Raw genomic sequence first — 18,291 nt, 5'->3', positions numbered from 1 at the left:
AGACCCATTTGCGACCAAGCTTTAACTTCCTGACTGATGTCTTGAGATGTTGCTTCAATATATCCACATCATTTTCCTGCCTCATGATACCATCTATTTTGTGAAGTGCACCAGTCCCTCCTGCAGCAGAGCACCCCCACAACATGATGCTGCCACCCCTGTGCTTCATGATTGGGATGGTGTTCTTCGGCTTGCAAGCATCCCCCTTTTTCCTCCAAACATAACGATGGTCTTTATGGCCAAACAGTTTTATTTGTTTCATCAGACAAGAGGATATTTCTCCAAAAGTACGATCTTTGTCCCCATGTGCAGTTGCAAACTGTAGTCTGGCTTTTTTTATGGCGGTTTTGGAGCAGTGGCTTCTTCCTTGCTGAGCGGCCTTTCAGGTTATGTCGATATAGGACTCGTTTTACTGTGGATAATAGGTACTTTTGTACCTGTTTCCTCCAGCATCTTCCAAGGTCAAGAACATAATAAATGGCTCTATCCACCGGATGTGTACCAAACTCACTAAAAATGGCAGTAATAAAGCCTCTCGTGCAAAAGCCAAACCTTAGTTAATATATCGGCCTATATCGAATCTCCCATTCCTCTCAACAAATTTTGAAAAAGCTGTTGCGCAGCAACTCACTGCCTTCCTGAAGACAAACAATGTATACGAAACGCTTAAGTCTGGTTTTAGACCCCATCATAACACTGAGACTGCACTTGGGAAGGTGGTAAATTACCTTTTAATGTTGTCAGACCGAGGCTCTGCATCTGTCCTCCTGCTCCTAGACCTTAGTGCTGCTTTTAAAATCATCGTCATCACATTCTTTTGGAGAGATTGGCTACTGATTGTTCTACACGGACAAGTTCTGGCCTGGTTTAGATCTTATCTGTCGGAAAGATATCAGTTTGTCTCTGTGGATGGTTTGTCCTCTGACAAATCAACTGTAAATTTCGGTGTTCCTCAGGGTTCTGTTTTCGGACCACTATTGTTTTCACTATGTATTTTACCTCTTGGTGATTTAATCCGGAAGCAATGTTAACTTACACTGCTATGCAGATGACACACAGCTGTACATTTCGATGAATCCCCAAAATTGCCTTCCCTGGAGTGGAAGGAATTGGATGGCTGCAAATGTTCTACTTTTAAACTCGTACAAAACAGATATGCTTGTTCTAGGTCCCAAGAAACAAATAGCTCTTCTGTTAAATCTGACAATTAATCTTGATGGTTGTACGCTCGTCTCAAATAAAACTGAAGGACCTCGGCGTTACTCTGGACCCTGATCTCTCTTTTGATGAACATATCAAGACTGTTTCAAGGACTGCTTTTTTCCATCTACATAACACAAACCGTCTGTCCAAAAATGATGCAGAAAAATGTATCCATGCTTGTGTCACTTATAGGTTGGACTACTGCAATGCTCTACTTTCCGGCTACCCGGATAAAGCACTAAATAAACTTCAGTTAGTGCTAAACACTGTTAGAATCTTGAACTGAAAAAATGTATCATATTACTCCAGTGCTAGCCTCTCTACACTGGCTTCCTGTTAAGGCAAGGGCTGATTTCAAGGTTTTACTGCTAACCTACAAAGCATTACATGGGCATGCTCCTACCTATCTTTCCGATTTGGTCCTGCCGTACATACCTACACGTACGCTATGGTCACAAGACGCAGGCCTCCTTACTGTCCCTAGAATTTCTAAGCAAACAGTTGGAGGCAGGGCTTTCTCCTATAGAGCTCTATTTTTATGGAATGGTCTGCCTACCCATGTGAGAGATGCAGACTCGGTCTCAACCTTTTAAGTCTTGAAGACTCATCTCTTCAGTAGGTCCTATGATTCAGTAGGTCCCCCTCTCCACTGAGATTCTCTGCCTCTAACCCTATTACAGGGGCTGAGTCACTGGCTTACTGGTGCTTTTCCATGCCGCTTGAGTGGGTTGAGTCACTGACGTGATCTTCCTGTCTGGGTTGGTGCCCCCCCCCCCCTCCCGGGTTGTGCCATGGCGGAGATCTTTGTGGGCTATACTCGGCCTTGTCTCAGGATGTTAAGTTGGTGGTTGAAGATATCCCTCTAGTGGTGTGGGGGCTGTGCTTTGGCAAAGTGGGTGGGGTTATATCCTGCCTGTTTGGCCCTGTCCGGGGGTATCGTCAGATGGGGCCACAGTGTTTCCTGACCCCTCCTGTCTCAGCCTCCAGGGTCATTCTGTTATATCTAGAGTATTTCTCCTGTCTTATCTGGTGTCCTGTGTGAATTTAAGTATGCTCTCCAATTCTCTTTCTCTCTCTCGGATGACCTGAGCCCTAGGACCATGCCTCAGGACTACCTGGCCTGATGACACCTTGCTGTCCCCAGTCCACCTGGCCATGCTGCTGCTCCAGTTTCAACTGTTCTGCCTGCAGCTATGGAACCCTGACCTGTTCACTGGACATGCTACCCGTCCCAGACCTGTTGTTTTCAACTCTCTAGAGACAGCAGGAGCAGTAGAGATACTCTGAATGATGGGCTATGAAAAACCAACTGACATTTACTCCTGAGGTGCTGACCTCTTGCACCAACCACTGTGATTATTATTATTTGACCCTGCTGGTCATCTATGAACATCTTGGCCATGTTTTGTTATAATCTCCACCCTTCACAGCCAGAAGAGGACTGGCCCACCCCTCATAGCCTGGTTCCTCTCTAGGTTTCTTTCTAGGTTCTGGCCTTTTCTAGGGAGTTTTTCCTAGCCACCGTGCTTCTACACCTGCATTGCTTGCTGTTTGGGGTTTTAGGCTGTGTTTCTGTACACCACTTTGTGACATCAGCTGATGTAAGAAGAGCTTTATAAATACATTTGATTGAGGTCCTTTGCTGTTGGTCTGAGATTGATGTGCACTTTTTGCACCAAAGTACGTTCATCTCTAGGAGACAGAACACGTCTCCTTCCTGAGCGGTATGACGGCTGCATGGTCCCAAGGTGTTTATACTTGCGTACTATTGTTTGTACAGACGTGGTACCTTCAGGCATTTGGAAATTGCTCCAAAAATATGAACCAGACTTGTGGAAGGTCTACAAAAAAAATTCTGAGTTCTTTCTTTTGATTTTCTTATGGTGTCAAGCAAAGAGACACTGAGTTTGAAGGTAGGCCTTGAAATGCATCCACAGGTAAACCTCCAATTGACTCAAATTATGTCAATTAGCCTATCAGGAGCTTCTCAAGCCATGACATCATTTTGGGGAATTTTCCAAGCTGTTTAAAGGAACAATCAACTTAGTGTATGCAAACTTCTGACATTAACTGTATATATACAAAAATATGTGGACACCTCTATAAATCAGTGGATTTGAAGAGGTCTAGTAGCAACAACGGCTCAGGCGCGAAGTGGTAGGCCACACAAGCTCACAGAACGGGACTGCTGAAGCACGTAATGTGTAAAAACCGCCTGTCCTCGGTTGCAACATTTACTACAGAGTTCCACACTGCCTCTGGAAGCAACATCAGCATAAGAACTGTTTGTCTGGAGTTTCCTCAAATGGGTTCCATGGTTTCCACAAGCCTAAGATCCCCAATGCCAAGTGTCAGCTGGAGTGGTGTGAAGCTCGCCTCAATTGGACTCTGCGGCAGTGGAAATGCATTCTTAAAATCTTGACGCTACAGTATACAATGACATTCTAGAGCATTCTGTGCTTCCAACTTTGTGGCAACAGTTTGGGTTCGGCCCTTTCCTGTTTTAGCATGACAATACCCCAGTGCAAAAAGCAAGGTCCATTCATAAATGGTTTGTCGAGATTGGTGTGGAATAACTTGCACAGAGCCCTGACATCAACCCCATCAAACACCTTTGGGATAGAACGGCGACTACGAACCAGGCATAATCAAATTTTATTGGTCACATACACGTGTTTAGGAGATGTTATTGCGGGTGTAGCGAAATACTTGTGCTTCTATCTCCAACAGTGCAGTAATATCTAACAGTTTCACAACATATACCCAATTTACATGTAAATCTAAGTAAGGAATGGATTAACTATATATATATATATATATTAGAGATCGACCGATTAATCGGCATGGGAGATAAATTAGGGCCGATTTCAAGTTTTCATAACAATCGGTAATTGCCTTATTTTTTACGCCGATTACATTGCATTCCACGAGGAAACTACGTGGCAGGCTGACCACCTGCTACGCGAGTGCAGCATGGAGCCAAGGTAAGTTGCTAGCTAACATTAAACTTATCTTATAAAAAAACAATCTTCACATAACTAGTGTTTAACTACACATGGTTGATGATATTACTGAGTTAACTAGCTTGTCGTGCGTTGCATATAATCAATGCGGTGCCTGTTAATTTATCATCGAATCACAGCCTACTTTGCCCAACGGGGGATGATTTCACAAAAGTGCATTCCCGAATAAAGCACAATCGTTGCACGAATGTACCTAAACATAAACATCAATGCCTTTCTTAAAATCAATACACAGAAGTATATAATTTTTAAACCTGCATATTTATTTCATTGCACGCAGTTCATTGCACGCAGTGTCATGGTATATGCAACAGTTTGGGATGTAACAGCAATACTTAGGCCTTGGGTTGCCACCCATTCGATAAAATATTGAACGGTTCCGTATTTCACTGAAACAAACATTTTGTTTTCGAAATTATAGTTTCCAGATTTTACCATATTAATGACCAAAGGCTCGTATTTCTGTATTTATTATAGTTAAGTCTATGATTTGATAGAGCAGTCTGACTGAGCGGTGGCAGCCGGCAGCAGGCTCATAAGCATTCATTCAAACTTTACTGCATTTTCCAGCAGCTCTTAGCAATGCTTGATTCACAGCTCTGTTTATGACTTCAAGCCTATCAACTCCTGAGATTAGTCTGGCAATACTAAAGTGCCTATTAGAACATCCAATAGTCAAAGGTATATGAAATACAAATGGTATAGAGGGAAATAGTCAACGTGTCATAATTCCTATAATAACTACAACCTAAAACTTCTTAACTGTGAATATTGACCCACCAGCTTTCCATATGTTTTCATGTTCTGAGCAAGGAACTTAAAAGTTAGCTTTTTTACATGGCACATATTGCACTTTTACTTTCTTCAACAGTTTTTGCATTATTTAAACCAAATTGAGCATGTTTCATTATTTATTTGAGACTAAATACATTTTCTCTGTATTATATTAAGTTAAAATAAAATTGTTCGTTGTTCATTCAGTATTGTTGTAATAATGACAAATACAACAAAAAAATTACAACATTTAAAAATAGGCCGATTGAATCGGTATCGTCTTTTTTTGGGTCCTCCAATAATCTGTATCGGTGTTGAAAAATCGTAATCGGTCAACCTCTAATATATATATATACATATACATATAATTCAGAGCGGCATTGGACTAACAGACAGTGGCATAGTATAGAGTACAGTTTACACATGAGATGAGTAATGCAAGATACAGAGACATTATTAAAGTGGCTAGTGTTTTATTTCTTTAAAGTGGCCAGTGATTCCTACACTGCTCAAAAAAATAAAGGGAACACTTAAACAACACAATGTAACTCCAAGTCAATCACACTTCTGTGAAATCAAACTGTCCACTTAGGAAGCAACACTGATTGACAATAAATTTCACATGCTGTTGTGCAAATGGAATAGACAACAGGTGGAAATTATAGGCAATTAGCAAGACACCCCCAATAAAGGAGTGGTTCTGCAGGTGGTGACTACAGACCACTTCTCAGTTCCTATGCTTCCTGGCTGATGTTTTGGTCACTTTTGAATGCTGGCGGTGCTTTCACTCTAGTGGTAGCATGAGACGGAGTCTACAACCCACACAAGTGGCTCAGGTAGTGCAGCTCATCCAGGATGGCACATCAATGCGAGCTGTAGCAAGAAGGTTTGCTGTGTCTGTCAGCATAGTGTCTAGAGCATGGAGGTGCTACCAGGAGACAGGCCAGTACATCAGGAGATGTGGAGTAGGCCGTCGGAGGGCAACAACCCAGCCGCAGGACCGCTGACACATGCACATTTGTGGCCTGCTGGAGGTCATTTTGCAGGACTCTGGCAGTGCTCCTCATTGCACAAAGGCGGAGGTAAATTATGTAAACACAATTTAAAAGTGAGCCTTGAATTCTAAATAAATCACAGACCGTGTCACCAGCAAAGCACCCCCACACCATCACACCTCCATGCTTCACGGTGGGAACCACACATGCGGAGATCATCCGTTCACCTACTCTGCATCTCACAAAGACATGGTGGTTGGAACCAAAAATCACAGATGACAGATGTCCACCGGTCTAATGTCCGTTGCTCATGTTTCTTGGCCCAAGCTTCTTATTGGTGTCCTTTAGTAGTGGTTTCTTTGCAGAAATTCGACCATGAAGACTTAATTCACGCAGTCTCGTCTGAACAGTTGATGTGTCTGTTACTTGAACTCTGAAGCATTTATTTGGGCTGCAATTTCTGAGGCTGGTAACTAATGAACTTATCCTCTGCAGCAGAGCTAACTCTGGATCTTCCTTTTCTGTGGCGGTCCTCAGAGTCAGTTTCATCGTAGCACTTGGTTTTTGCGACTGCTCTTGAAGAAACTTTCAAAGTTCTTGAAATTTTGCAGATTGACTGACCATGTCTTAAAGTAATGATGGACTGTCATTTATCTTTTCTTATTTGAGCTGTTCTTGCTATAATATGGACTTGGTCTTTTACCAAATAGGGCTATCTTCTGTATACCACCCCTACCTTGTCACAACACAACTGATTGGGTCAAACGCATTAAGAAGAAATTCCACAACTTTTAACAAGGCAGACCTGTTAATTGAAATGCATTCCAGGTAACTACCTCATGAAGCTGTTTGAGAAAATGCCAAGACTGTGCAAAGCTGTCATCAAGGCAAAGGTTGACTACTTTGAAGAATCTCAATATAAAATATATTTAGATATTTTTAAACACTTTTTTTGGTAACTACATTATTCCATATGTGTTATTTCATAGTTTTTATGTCTTCATTATTGTTCTAAAGTAAAACCCTTGAATGACTAGTTGACACTGTATACAGTGGGCTTCAAAATTACTGGCACCGCTGACTGGCAATACACAAAAAATACTTTAAAAAAATATAAACAATACAATTACAGAGAAACTAAAAATACCAACATGTGAAAAATACTGTACTTTGTAATGTTTCAATGGAACCCACCAAAATCATTTATTAATTTAATTAAAAGTCATTGTCCTCCAAATCAACGTTTCACAATTAATGGCACCCTTAAATATTATTGTAAATAACATCTACCAAAATTAAACCAGGAATTAAATTCCAATTATGTAAGTGATTGATCTAAGTGTTAAGGAACTATATAGAGCCATTACATCACTTTCTTTTTCACTAGGGTATATAAATGAGGTAACACACATGCAATATCCCTTTGTCATCCAACACCATGAAGAAAAGAACTGGCAGTTCAAAAGAGACAGATGGTCGTAGACCTTCATAAATCTGGTAATGGCTACAAGAAGATCCACAAACGATTGAATATACCACTGAGCACTGTCAGGGCAATTATTTAAACATTCAAAAGATATGGAACAGTTGAAAATCTCAGGGGTAGAGGACGCAAATGCATTGGCATGTTTTGGCGTCGAAACCGAGATGCATACAAGGAGAGGCACCTCATACCCACAGTGAAATATGGTGGTGGGTCAGTGATGTTTTGGGGCTGTTTTAATTCCAGAGGTCCAGAGGCACTGGTTAAGATTGATGGCATAATGAATTCCACCAAGTATCAGGCAATTTTGGCTGACAATCTGGTTGCCTCTGCCAGAAGGCTGGGACTTGGCCGTATGTGGACTTTCCAACAAGACAATGACCCAAAACATACCTCAAGATCCACACAGAAATGGTTCTGTGACCACAAAATCAATGTTCTGCCATGGCCATCTCAGTCTCCGGACCTCAATCCAATCAAAAACCCGTGGGCTGAGTTGAAGAGGGCAGTTGATAAGCGCTAACCCAAGAATGTGAAGAATCTTGAAAGGATCTGCATAGAGGAATGGTCCAAAATCCCTACAAATGTTTTCCTTAACCTTACAGGAAAATACCATGCAGTTATCCTTGCCAGAGGTGGTTGCACTAAGTACTAAATGAGGAGTGCCAATAATTATGAAACCTTGATTTTGGTGAAATTTATTTTGTATTAAATAATTGTGTTTTTGGTGGGTTCCATTGAAACAATAAAGTACAGTATTTCTCACATGTTGGTATTTTGAGTGTTTCTCTATATTTATATTTATTTAAGTATTGTTTGTGCATTGCCAGTCAGGGGTGCCAGTAATTTTGGAGCCCACTGTATATATAATTTTTTGTTGCCTGTTTTGCATGTTATTTTGGCAATAACACGTGTCACATATCAGTTTGCAAACAATGTAAAAAATATTATTTTTTATAAATAAACCTGCATACAAACATGGTCTCTTTTTAGCTTCCTTGACTAAGGCAGCTCCAAAATGCAGGTGTTTAGGCCTAGCTCAGTGCTTTCTGTGGTGGAGGGGCAGCCAGCGGAAAATACAGACCATAGGGGTTGGTAATCTTGTCTAGTTGCGTCGTGATAGCCTCAGTGTTCTGTCACTCATGGGGACACTACATCGCTGCAAAATCTACAGGGAGAGCTAAAAAGTTCATATCTACAGTAGCTTTGATTGGAGTGATCATATCAACATAATACTTTACAAATCTGAACTAGCAAGCTAGACAAGCAGTCGTCGTCATGAATCACGGCAATATACTGGCAAATCATTTTCAACCCTTATGAAGAGAATGTATCGGTGCTCATCGGCTATTGGACAAACTTTGCTATTGGACAAAAAGTTGTAAATCGCAAATTCAACAATGAGAAATCAGTGGCTAACTGTGAGCGTGGCAAAGCAATCACTATTTTGCTTCCCCTGCATTCTATTCGGCGGAGAGTGTGTATGGTCCAAGTCTGGGTTTAAGGGTCTCTTTTCCAAGCTTAAAAGGATAAACATTCACAAGCAACACCATGGGCCAAAAAAGGTTGAATACATTAGCCATGCTGTCAATACAGCATGATTTCTGCCACGTTCAAAACAACTGATGTCTGAGATTTCCCAGTTTTCAGTGAGTTCAAGACAACTAAGAACTCTGAAAAAAACTAGCTCCGACTGGGAAAATACGTTTTGAATTCCAAGTCGGGAACTCTGGCCTCTTTCTAGAGCTCCAACCTGACGTCATGATTCAACCATGGTTTTTTCCGGGTTCCCAGTTGTCTTGAAAGCACCATAAATCCAGAGAATGCCAGAATGACTTTGATGACTAAGTTTCATGACAAAATTTGCCCACAAGAAGGACTGCTGTTCCACCTCCCTGTTCAAGTGGGCACAGCACAACGGTGAGTCCAAAAATGTCTTGTAGTCTGCTGCATAAATGGTGTGATATGTGTACTGTAGTAAAGGAAAGTGATACTAAGTGTATGTTGTGTAATACGCTGTTAATATTCCATGTGCCTCACCCTAATAATTTGGTGCACATGTAGTCTATAGCCTGTTTTAGAGAAATGTCTTCATCGAATATTGTAAGACCTCTCATTGCTTATATGCCCCCTTTATTTATTGTACGGTTTTGATTTGGTGTACAGGGAAAATACTGTAAGAACAGCCCATTTCTGTCACTGTACATTTTCAAAAGTGCTAAACAAATAGTTACATTGACTACGTCCGTCTTCGCTCGCTCATTGTTTTGATCGAAATTACGGATTGCATCTTATCCGCTCATCATTCCCTTATGCCATTGTTTGTACATCTCAATTGTCAGTAGAAACCACATTTGTTTTAGCAAGTCAGCCATATCAGCTATGTTTTTTTTAAAGGCAGTAAATGAGGCTGAATGAACTGTTTCGCTGCTAGACAAGGCTCCGCTGATAGCCAGATGTACCAGTGGTAAGGATTCCCTCCATGGTGTTGAAAAGAAAGCTCTTCTGTTGGGACAGCTTTATGTAAGCCCTTACATTTTGTGGGCATTGTTTGTCACCGTTATAGTGCGGTTAATGTATTGTTTAGTTTTGTGTAGGGGCTTTGCTGGCATGCATAAAAAATAAAGTGACTTTACCCCACCAAGATGTACATGCTAAAATCACAACTGCATTATTATTACACAGGTGCACCTTGTTCCCGGGACAATAAAAGGCCACTCTACAATGTGCAGTTTTGTCACCGAACACAATTTTGCAAGGATCTGTATTTTTTTATATCACCTTTATTTAACTAGACAAGTCAGTTAAGAATACATTCTTATTTACAATGACGGCCTACCCCGGCCAAACCCGGACAACGCTGGGTCCATTGTGCGCCACCCTATGGGACTCCCAATCACGGCCAGATGTGATACAGCCTGGATTTGAAACAGGGACTGTAGTGACGCCTCTTGCACTGAGATGCACTTAGATCGCTGCGTCACTCGGGAGCACCCGATCTGTATATAATTCCTGGAAGCTGAAAATGTCCCAGTTCTTCCATGGCCTGCATACTCACCAGACATGTCACCCGTTGAGCATGTTTGGCATGCTCTGGATCAACGTGTACGACAGTGTTCTAGTTCCCGCCAGTGTCTAGCAACTTCGCACATTTATTGAAGAGGAGTGGGACAACATTCCACAGGCCACAATCAATAGCCTGATCAACTCTATGTGAAGGAGATGTGTTGGACTGCATGAGGCAAATGGTGGTCACACCAGATACTGACTAGTTTTCTGATCCACGCCCCTACTTTTTTTTTTAAGGAAACAGATGCATATCTTTATTCCCAGTCATGTGAAATCCATAGATTCGGGCCTAATGAATTTATTTCAATTGACTGATTTCCTTATGTGAACTGTAAAGTTCACAAAAAAGTTCACACAGTAAAATCTTGGAAATTGTTGCATGTTGCGTTTGTTTTTGTTCAGTATACTTCATTACATTTACAAAGATGTAACATGCATGATGCAGCAATTTCTGTCACAGAAAGTAAAACTGTGTTTTAACTTGCAACTTGTCAAAAATGGAAAACAGGTTAAATGGAACCAATTTCAATATTTTTTGACATGACCAAATGTGTTTAATTTTTGTCAGTTGTTGAGAGACTGAAGCTATCATCTTTGTCACCAAGCCAGGACCCTCTTCTGTGAAGTTGGTAGCTGTGATCCCATCTGGTAATGTGCATCACCTGTCAGTCACAACCTTGAGGTTGTAGAGGCTTTTGAAATCAAGCAAAAACCAAGCCAAAAGCATCTTCTATTATTAAACCATCACTTTGTATGCATCATATGGGAACACACTGTACAATAAAGATAATGCTTATATAAACAGCATAATGTACACCGAAGATGTCCATCATGATCAATCAACTTCTGATGTTTCAACATGTCTAAGAACACTTCAAATGCAGGTTACTTTTTTGCAGCACTCTTGTTTGTGGCACAGTTTGTTGCACTTGTGCAACCACTTAATGATCTTGTGCAGAAATGTACATTACTTTTCACAAAATATGTATTAATTGGGCATGAGAAACAGCGGGAGTGGGGTCAGAAGAATCAACTTTTTGAAAAACAAAAGTAATAGTTTTACCATCTTATCTTACAGTACAAAAACCCTGACCAAAAATCTTTCAGCTGGTTTCAAGACCATTCTCTGAACACATCCTGTGCGGGTGGGTGGGAGGGTGGGATGAAGGGGTTCACGCTGTTTGTGGCACAGTTGTTGGCAGGGATGCCGATACGGCGGTGGCAGGTGAACATCTTGCGCAGCTCGGCGCGAAAGCGGTTATGTAGCCAGGCATACAGGAAAGGGTTACAGCAGGACGAGCTCATGGCACACAAGTGGCACAGCAGCTGGATGAGCAGGAAGTAGCGCTTGTCGATCAGGTCAATGTCAATGTCCCGCAGCACGTTGAACACACTGATGGGCATCCAGCACACGCCGAAAGCCGCCACCACCAGGGTGATCAGACGGAAGGTCTTGCGCTTGCGGGTTCGCTGGGCCTCGGCCTGGCTCTGGGTGCGGTGGCCAGGCACCACACAGTTACGGAGCTTGACAGAGATGCAGAGGTAAGAGATGCAGAGGGCAGACAGAGGCAGGACGTAGGTCATGAAAAGTGTGCTGTATGCGTAGGCCAACCTCTCTCTCTTCTTGCCCATCCAGAACTCCTCACAGATGGTAAAGCCGTCATTCTTGAACTCCACATGGTAGGTGTGGGCCACGGCCGGGGCCACAAGCCCACAGGAGAGCAGCCAGATCCCAGATAGGAGGTAAGTACACGCCAGCACTGAGATCCGCTTCTTCAGAGGGTGAACTGTGGCATAGTACCTGGGGATAGGATCAATTTACCATGTCAAGTGTGGGTATCTTTTTCCTTTTTGATCTGACAATTGCACTGTCGTGCTTGTGTAAAGACATCACATCATGCTTCTACTCTTGCTTCTCCATAATTTGATGTGAATGTCCCTGCAGATGATTTTATTTCCTGTTATTGACATAAAGTATGAATCATCTCTCTGAGTTGAACTTTTAGAAAAGTCTTAAGGGTGCTGAATAGAGCTGTTAAGAATTCTTTATGTGACAGAGTTGAATTTATACCTAATCATCATTCCGGTCCAGCCACAAATACTGAAACACCATGGAGGAAATCTCATTAAAGGATAAATAATAAAAACTGTGAAGGAAATGTAATTACGTAATGTGATAGAGAAGCTTACATGGAAATGTGATAATGTGCTCATTCACTCCAAGTCTAAAAAAGTGTATTTAATGCAACCTCGACCAAGGCTTACCTGTCAACACCAATAGCAGTGAGAGTGAAGACAGACACATAGACGGTCACTGGTTGGATGAGGTAAACCAGGTAGCACATGAACCTCCCAAAAACCCAGCCGCGGGGGTTGAAGGCATAGGCCAAGGTGAAGGGGACACAGGTGGCACACATCAGCATGTCGGAGAAGGCCAGGTTTCCAATGAAGAAGTTAGTTATGTTGTGCATCTTACGGGTGTGGCAGATGACGTAGAGCAGCAGGTAGTTGCCGAACACCCCGATCAGCACCACCAGGATGTAGCAGGGGATGATGAGCAGCTTGAAGGACTTCAGCAGCTCCACCCCCACAAACTGAGGGCTACGTTTGGACGAGGAGCTGTTCTGCAGCGCCACCTCAAACACCTGCCCACTGGTGTTCCCCTCCATGCCGGCCACACACGGCCCAGGGGAGGCCAGCTCTACAGTCAATCCACTGCCACTGCCCTCCATCACAGCACTGGAGAAAGGGTAAGAGGTGCCTAGAGAGAAAAAAGAAAGCGGAAGCTTAGCTTATCAGTCCTCTTGTTTCTGATGTAGCCAGGTCTACTTACATTCCTCATAATGAAACTAAATATTTTAACCCAAATGCCTGTTTTTATTATAGCATTGTGGTGATGGTGAACAGATCTCTGAGAGGTCTGTGTTGCCTGTATCCCTTGATTGCAATGATATTAAGTTGTTCTGGATGAGATTAACATCCACTGAATAACTTCATCGAAATGTCATGTATTATATAAACCCTTCAGGAAACTCTTAATTTTGATTTACAAAACAGTTGGGTTGAACCACAAAAACGATGCCCTTCAGAGTCTAGAGGGAATGAAATGCATTAAGTATATTTATACAGCGCATGAATGTCTCCAGTCACTGAAATTATATTAATAAAAGGTGATGCAAATTAGCAGCACTCAGACACTGACACATGAGTGGGTCAGAGAGAAGCTCTTTATTTCAACAAGCCTCTAAATGTGTAATCATGCTTTCCTTGACAACAAATCGTGACCTAATCAGTATAGAACAAAATAATTTTGCTGAAATAGTCACAGGATAATTAGGGTATGACAATAGAATCTATAGATGACTGCATACAGTGCCTTCAGAAAGTATTCACACCCCTTGACTTTTTCCAAATGTATTGTGTTAGAGACTGAATTTAGATTTGTTGTCGGTGGCCTACAAACAATACCCCATAATATCAAAGTGGAATAATGTTTATAGATTTTTTAAACAAATTAATTAATAGTGAAAAGCTAAATGTTTTGAGTCAAGGAGTATTCAACCCCTTTATTATGGCAATTTCAGGAGTGAAAATGTGCTTAACATGTCACATAAACCCTATTAGTCCATGTAACTTGTTAACATAATTTTTGAATGACTACCTCATCTCTGTACCGCACAAATGCAATTATCTGTAAGGTCCCTCAATCAAGCAGTGAATTTCAAACAGATTCAACCACGAAGACCAGGGAGGTTTTCCAATGCCTTCCATAGAAGTGCACCTATTGGTAGATGCGTTAAAAAAAAACACACATTGAATATCCCTTTGAGCATGGTGAAGTTATTAATTACACTTTGGACGGTATATCAACACAGAGTCATTACAAAGATACAGGCGTCCTCCCTAACTCAGTTGCCGGAGAGGAAGGTAACCGCTCAGGGATTTCACCATGTGGGCAATGGGGACTTTAAAACAGTTCTAGAGTTTAATGGCTGTGATAGGAGAAAACTGAGGATGAATCAACAACATTGTAGTTACTCCACAATACTAACCGAAATGAGTGGAAGGGAAGCCTGTACAGAATACAAATATTCCAAAACATGCATTGTGTTTGCAATAAGGCACTAAAGTTAAACTGCAAAAAATGTGGCAAAGACAATAACTTTTTGTCCTGAATAATAGAAGTGTTTGAGGCAAATCCAACAAAACACATCACTGAGTACCATTCTTCATATTTTCAAGCATGTTGGTGGCTGCATCATGTTATGGGTATGCTTGTCATCGGCAAGGACTAGAGTTTTTTTTATGAATATAATGAAAAGAAATGGAGCTAATTCACCTTCCAGCAGGACAATAACTTAAAAAACAACTCCAAATACAGTGCATTCGGAAAGTATTCAGACCACATGACTTTTTCAACATTTTGTTATGTTACAGCCTTATTCTAAAATTGAATAAATTATGTTTTTTTGCCTCACCAATCTACACACAATACCCCAAAAGAAAAATAACGTTTTTTGATTATTTTTGTTTGGCATAATGTCAATTAAAAAAAAACTGATATCACATTTACAAAAGTATTTGGACCCTTTACCCGGTACTTTGTTGAAGCACCTTTGGCAGTGATTACAGCCTCGAGTCTTGTAGGGTATGACGCTACAATCTTGGCACATCTCTATTTGCGAAGTTTCTACAGATCCTCTCAAGCTCTGTCAGGTTAGATGGGGAGCGTCACTTCACAGCTACAGCTGAAGTCGGAAGTTTACATACACTTTAGCTAAAAACATTTAAACTCAGTTTTTCACAATTACTAACATTTAATGTTAGTTAAAGTTCCCTGTCTTAGGTCAGTTAGGATCTCCACTTTATTTTAAGAATGTGAAATTATTTATTTCATATTTTATTTCTTTCGTCACATTTCCATTGGGTCAGATGTTTACATGCACTCAATTAGTATTTGGTAGCATTGCCTTTAAATTGTTTACCTTGGGTCAAACGTTTTGGGTAGCCTTCCACAAGCTTCCCACAATAAGTTGGTTGAATTTTGGCCCATTCCTCCTGACAGAGCTGGTGTAACTGAGTCAGGTTTGTAGGCCTCCTTGCTCGGACACGCTTTTTCAGTTCTGCCACACATTTTCTATGGGATTGAGGTCAGGGCTTTGTGATGGCCACTCCAATACCTTGACTTTTGTTGTTCTTAAGCCATTTTTACAGAATTTTGGAAGTATGCTTGGGGTCATTGACCATTTGGAAGACCCATGTGCGACCAAGCTTTAACTTCCTGACTGATGTCTTGAGATGTTGCTTCAATATATCCACATAATTTTCCATCCTCATGATACCATCTATTTTGTGAAGTGCACCAGTCCCTCCTGCAGCAAAGCACCCCCACAACATGATGCTGCCACCCCTGTGCTTCACGGTTGGGATGGTGTTCTTAGACTTGCAAGCCTCCCCCTTTTTCCTCCAAACATAATGATGGTCATTATGGCCAAATAGTTATTATTTTGTTTCATCAGACCAGAGGACATTTCTCCAAAAAGTACGATCTTTGTACCCATGTGCAGTTGCAAACCGTAGTCTGGCTTTTTATGGCGGTTCTGGAGCAGTGGCATCTTCCTTGCTGAGCGGCCTTTCAGGTTATGTCGATATACGACTCGTTTTACTGTGGATATAAATACTTTTGTACCTGTTTCCTCCAGCATCTTCATAAGGTTCTTTGCTGTTGTTCTGGGATTGATTTGCACTTTTCGCACCAAAGTACGTTCATCTCTAGGAGACCGAACGTGTCTCCTTCCTGAGCGGTATGACGGCTGCGGGGTCTCATGGTGTTTATACTTGTATACTATTGTTTGTACAGATGAACGTGGTACCTTTAGGCGTTTGGACATTGATCCCAAGGATGAACAACACTTGTGGGTGTCTACAATTTTTCTTCTGAGCTCTTGGCTGATTCCGTTTGATTTTCCCATGATGTCAAGCAAAGATTCACTGAGTCTGAAGGTAGGCCTTGAAAGACATCCACAGGTACACCTCCAATTGACTCAAATTATGTCAATTAGCCTATCAGAAGCTTCTAAAGCCATGATATAATTTTCTGGAATTTTCCAAGCTTTTAAAATGCACAGTCAACTAAGTGTATGTAAAATTCTGACCCACTGGAATTGTGATACAGTGAATTATAAGTGAAATAATCTGTCTGTAAACAATTGTTGGAAAAATGACTTGTGTCATGTACAAAGTAGATGTCCTAACCGACTTGCCAAAACTATAGTTTGTTAACAAGAAATCTATGGAGTGGTTGAAAAATGAGTTTTAATGACTCCAACCTAAGTGTATGTAAACTTCCGACTTCAACTGTTTTTTCAGGTCTATCCAGAGATGTTTGATCAGGTTCAAGTCCGGGCTCTGGCTGGGCCACTCAAGGACATTCATAGACTTGTCCCAAAGCCACTCCTGCATTGTCTTGACTGTGTGCTTAGGGTCGTTGTCCTGTTGGAAGGTAAACCTTTGCCTCAGTCTGGGGTCCTGAGCACTCTGGAGCATGTTTTCATCAATGAGGTCTCTGTTCTTTGCTCCCTTAATCTTTCCCTCGGTTCTGACTAATCTCCCAGTCCCTGCCGCTGAAACACATCCCCATAGCTTGATGCTTCCACCACCATGCTTCACCGTAGGGATGGTGCCAGGTTTCCTCCAGATGTGACGCTTGGCAGTCAGGCCAAAGAGTTCCATCTTGGTTTCATCAGACCAGAGAATTTTGATTCTCATGGGCTGAGAGTCCTTTAGGTGCCTTTTGACAAACTCCAAGCGGGCTGTCATGTGCCTTTTACTGAGGAGTGGCTACCGTCTGGCCACTCTACCATAAAGGTCTGATTGGTGGAGTGCTGTAGAGATGGTTGTCCTTCTGGAAGGTTCTCCCATCTACACAGAGGAACTTTAGAGCTCTGTCAGAGTGACCATTGGGTTCTTGGTCACCGCCCTTTCCAAGTCCCTTCTCCCCCGATTACTCAGTTTGGCTGGGGGACCAGCTCTAGTATGTCTTGGTGGTTCTAAACTTCTTCCATTTAAGAATTATGGAGGCCACTGTGTTGTTGGGGACCTTCAATGCTGCAGACTTGTTTTTTTACCCTTCCCAAGATCTGTACCTGGACACAATCCTGTCTCGGAGCTCTACGGACAATTCCTTCGACCTCATGGCTTGGTTTTTGCTCTGACATGCACTGTCAAATGTGGGACCTTATATAGACAGGTGTGTGCCTTTCCAAATCATGTCCAATCAATTGAATTTCCCACAGGTTGACTCCAGTTGTAGAAATATGTCTCATCTCAAGTATGATCAATGGAAACAGGATGTATCTCAGCTCAATTTCAAGTCTCATAGCAAAGGGTCTGAATACTTATGTAAGGTATGTAAGGTGTTATGTAAGGTATTTCTGTTTTTTATCTTTAATACATTTGCTAACATTTCCAAAAAACTGTTTTCACTTTGTCATGATGGGGTATTGTGTGTAGATTGATAAGGATTTTTATTTATTCAATCCATTTTAGAATAAGGCTGTAACGTACCAAATTGTGGGAAAGGGGAAGGGGTCTGAATACTTTCCGAATGCACTCTATACACTGGAGTTGCTTACCAAGACGACATTCAATGTTCCTGAGTGGTCTAGTTACAGTTATAACTTAAATCTACTTTAAAATCTACGGCAAGGTCTGAAAATGGTTGTCTAGCAAAGATCAACAACCG

The 18,291-nt window shown here is 41.6% G+C and overlaps 2 protein-coding genes across 2 annotated transcripts in view; one reads left to right on the top strand and one right to left on the bottom strand.

Moving 5' to 3' along the window:
* The window catches only part of LOC129826312 (rab11 family-interacting protein 2-like), a 65,371-nt gene that overhangs the window by 18,428 nt on the left and 28,652 nt on the right, over positions 1-18,291 (top strand). The window contains exon 4 of the transcript XR_008755014.1: positions 12,184-12,290. The gene's annotated coding sequence lies outside the window, so the exon portion shown is untranslated. The remainder of the gene's footprint in view (positions 1-12,183; positions 12,291-18,291) is intronic.
* Positions 10,125-13,379, bottom strand: LOC129826314 (prolactin-releasing peptide receptor-like). The gene is made up of 2 exons (XM_055886894.1): positions 12,813-13,379; positions 10,125-12,348 (listed from the first exon to the last, which is right to left on the bottom strand). The coding sequence occupies exons 1-2, from the start codon at positions 13,277-13,279 to the stop codon at positions 11,661-11,663; spliced, it is 1,155 nt and encodes a 384-aa protein (XP_055742869.1). The 5' UTR covers positions 13,280-13,379; the 3' UTR covers positions 10,125-11,660.

Source organism: Salvelinus fontinalis, chromosome 28, assembly GCF_029448725.1.
Source record: "Salvelinus fontinalis isolate EN_2023a chromosome 28, ASM2944872v1, whole genome shotgun sequence".
Classification (NCBI taxonomy): Eukaryota; Metazoa; Chordata; class Actinopteri; order Salmoniformes; family Salmonidae; genus Salvelinus; species Salvelinus fontinalis.
The sequence above is the reverse complement of the archived record's forward strand: the minus strand, read 5'-3'. Positions and strand labels throughout refer to the sequence as shown.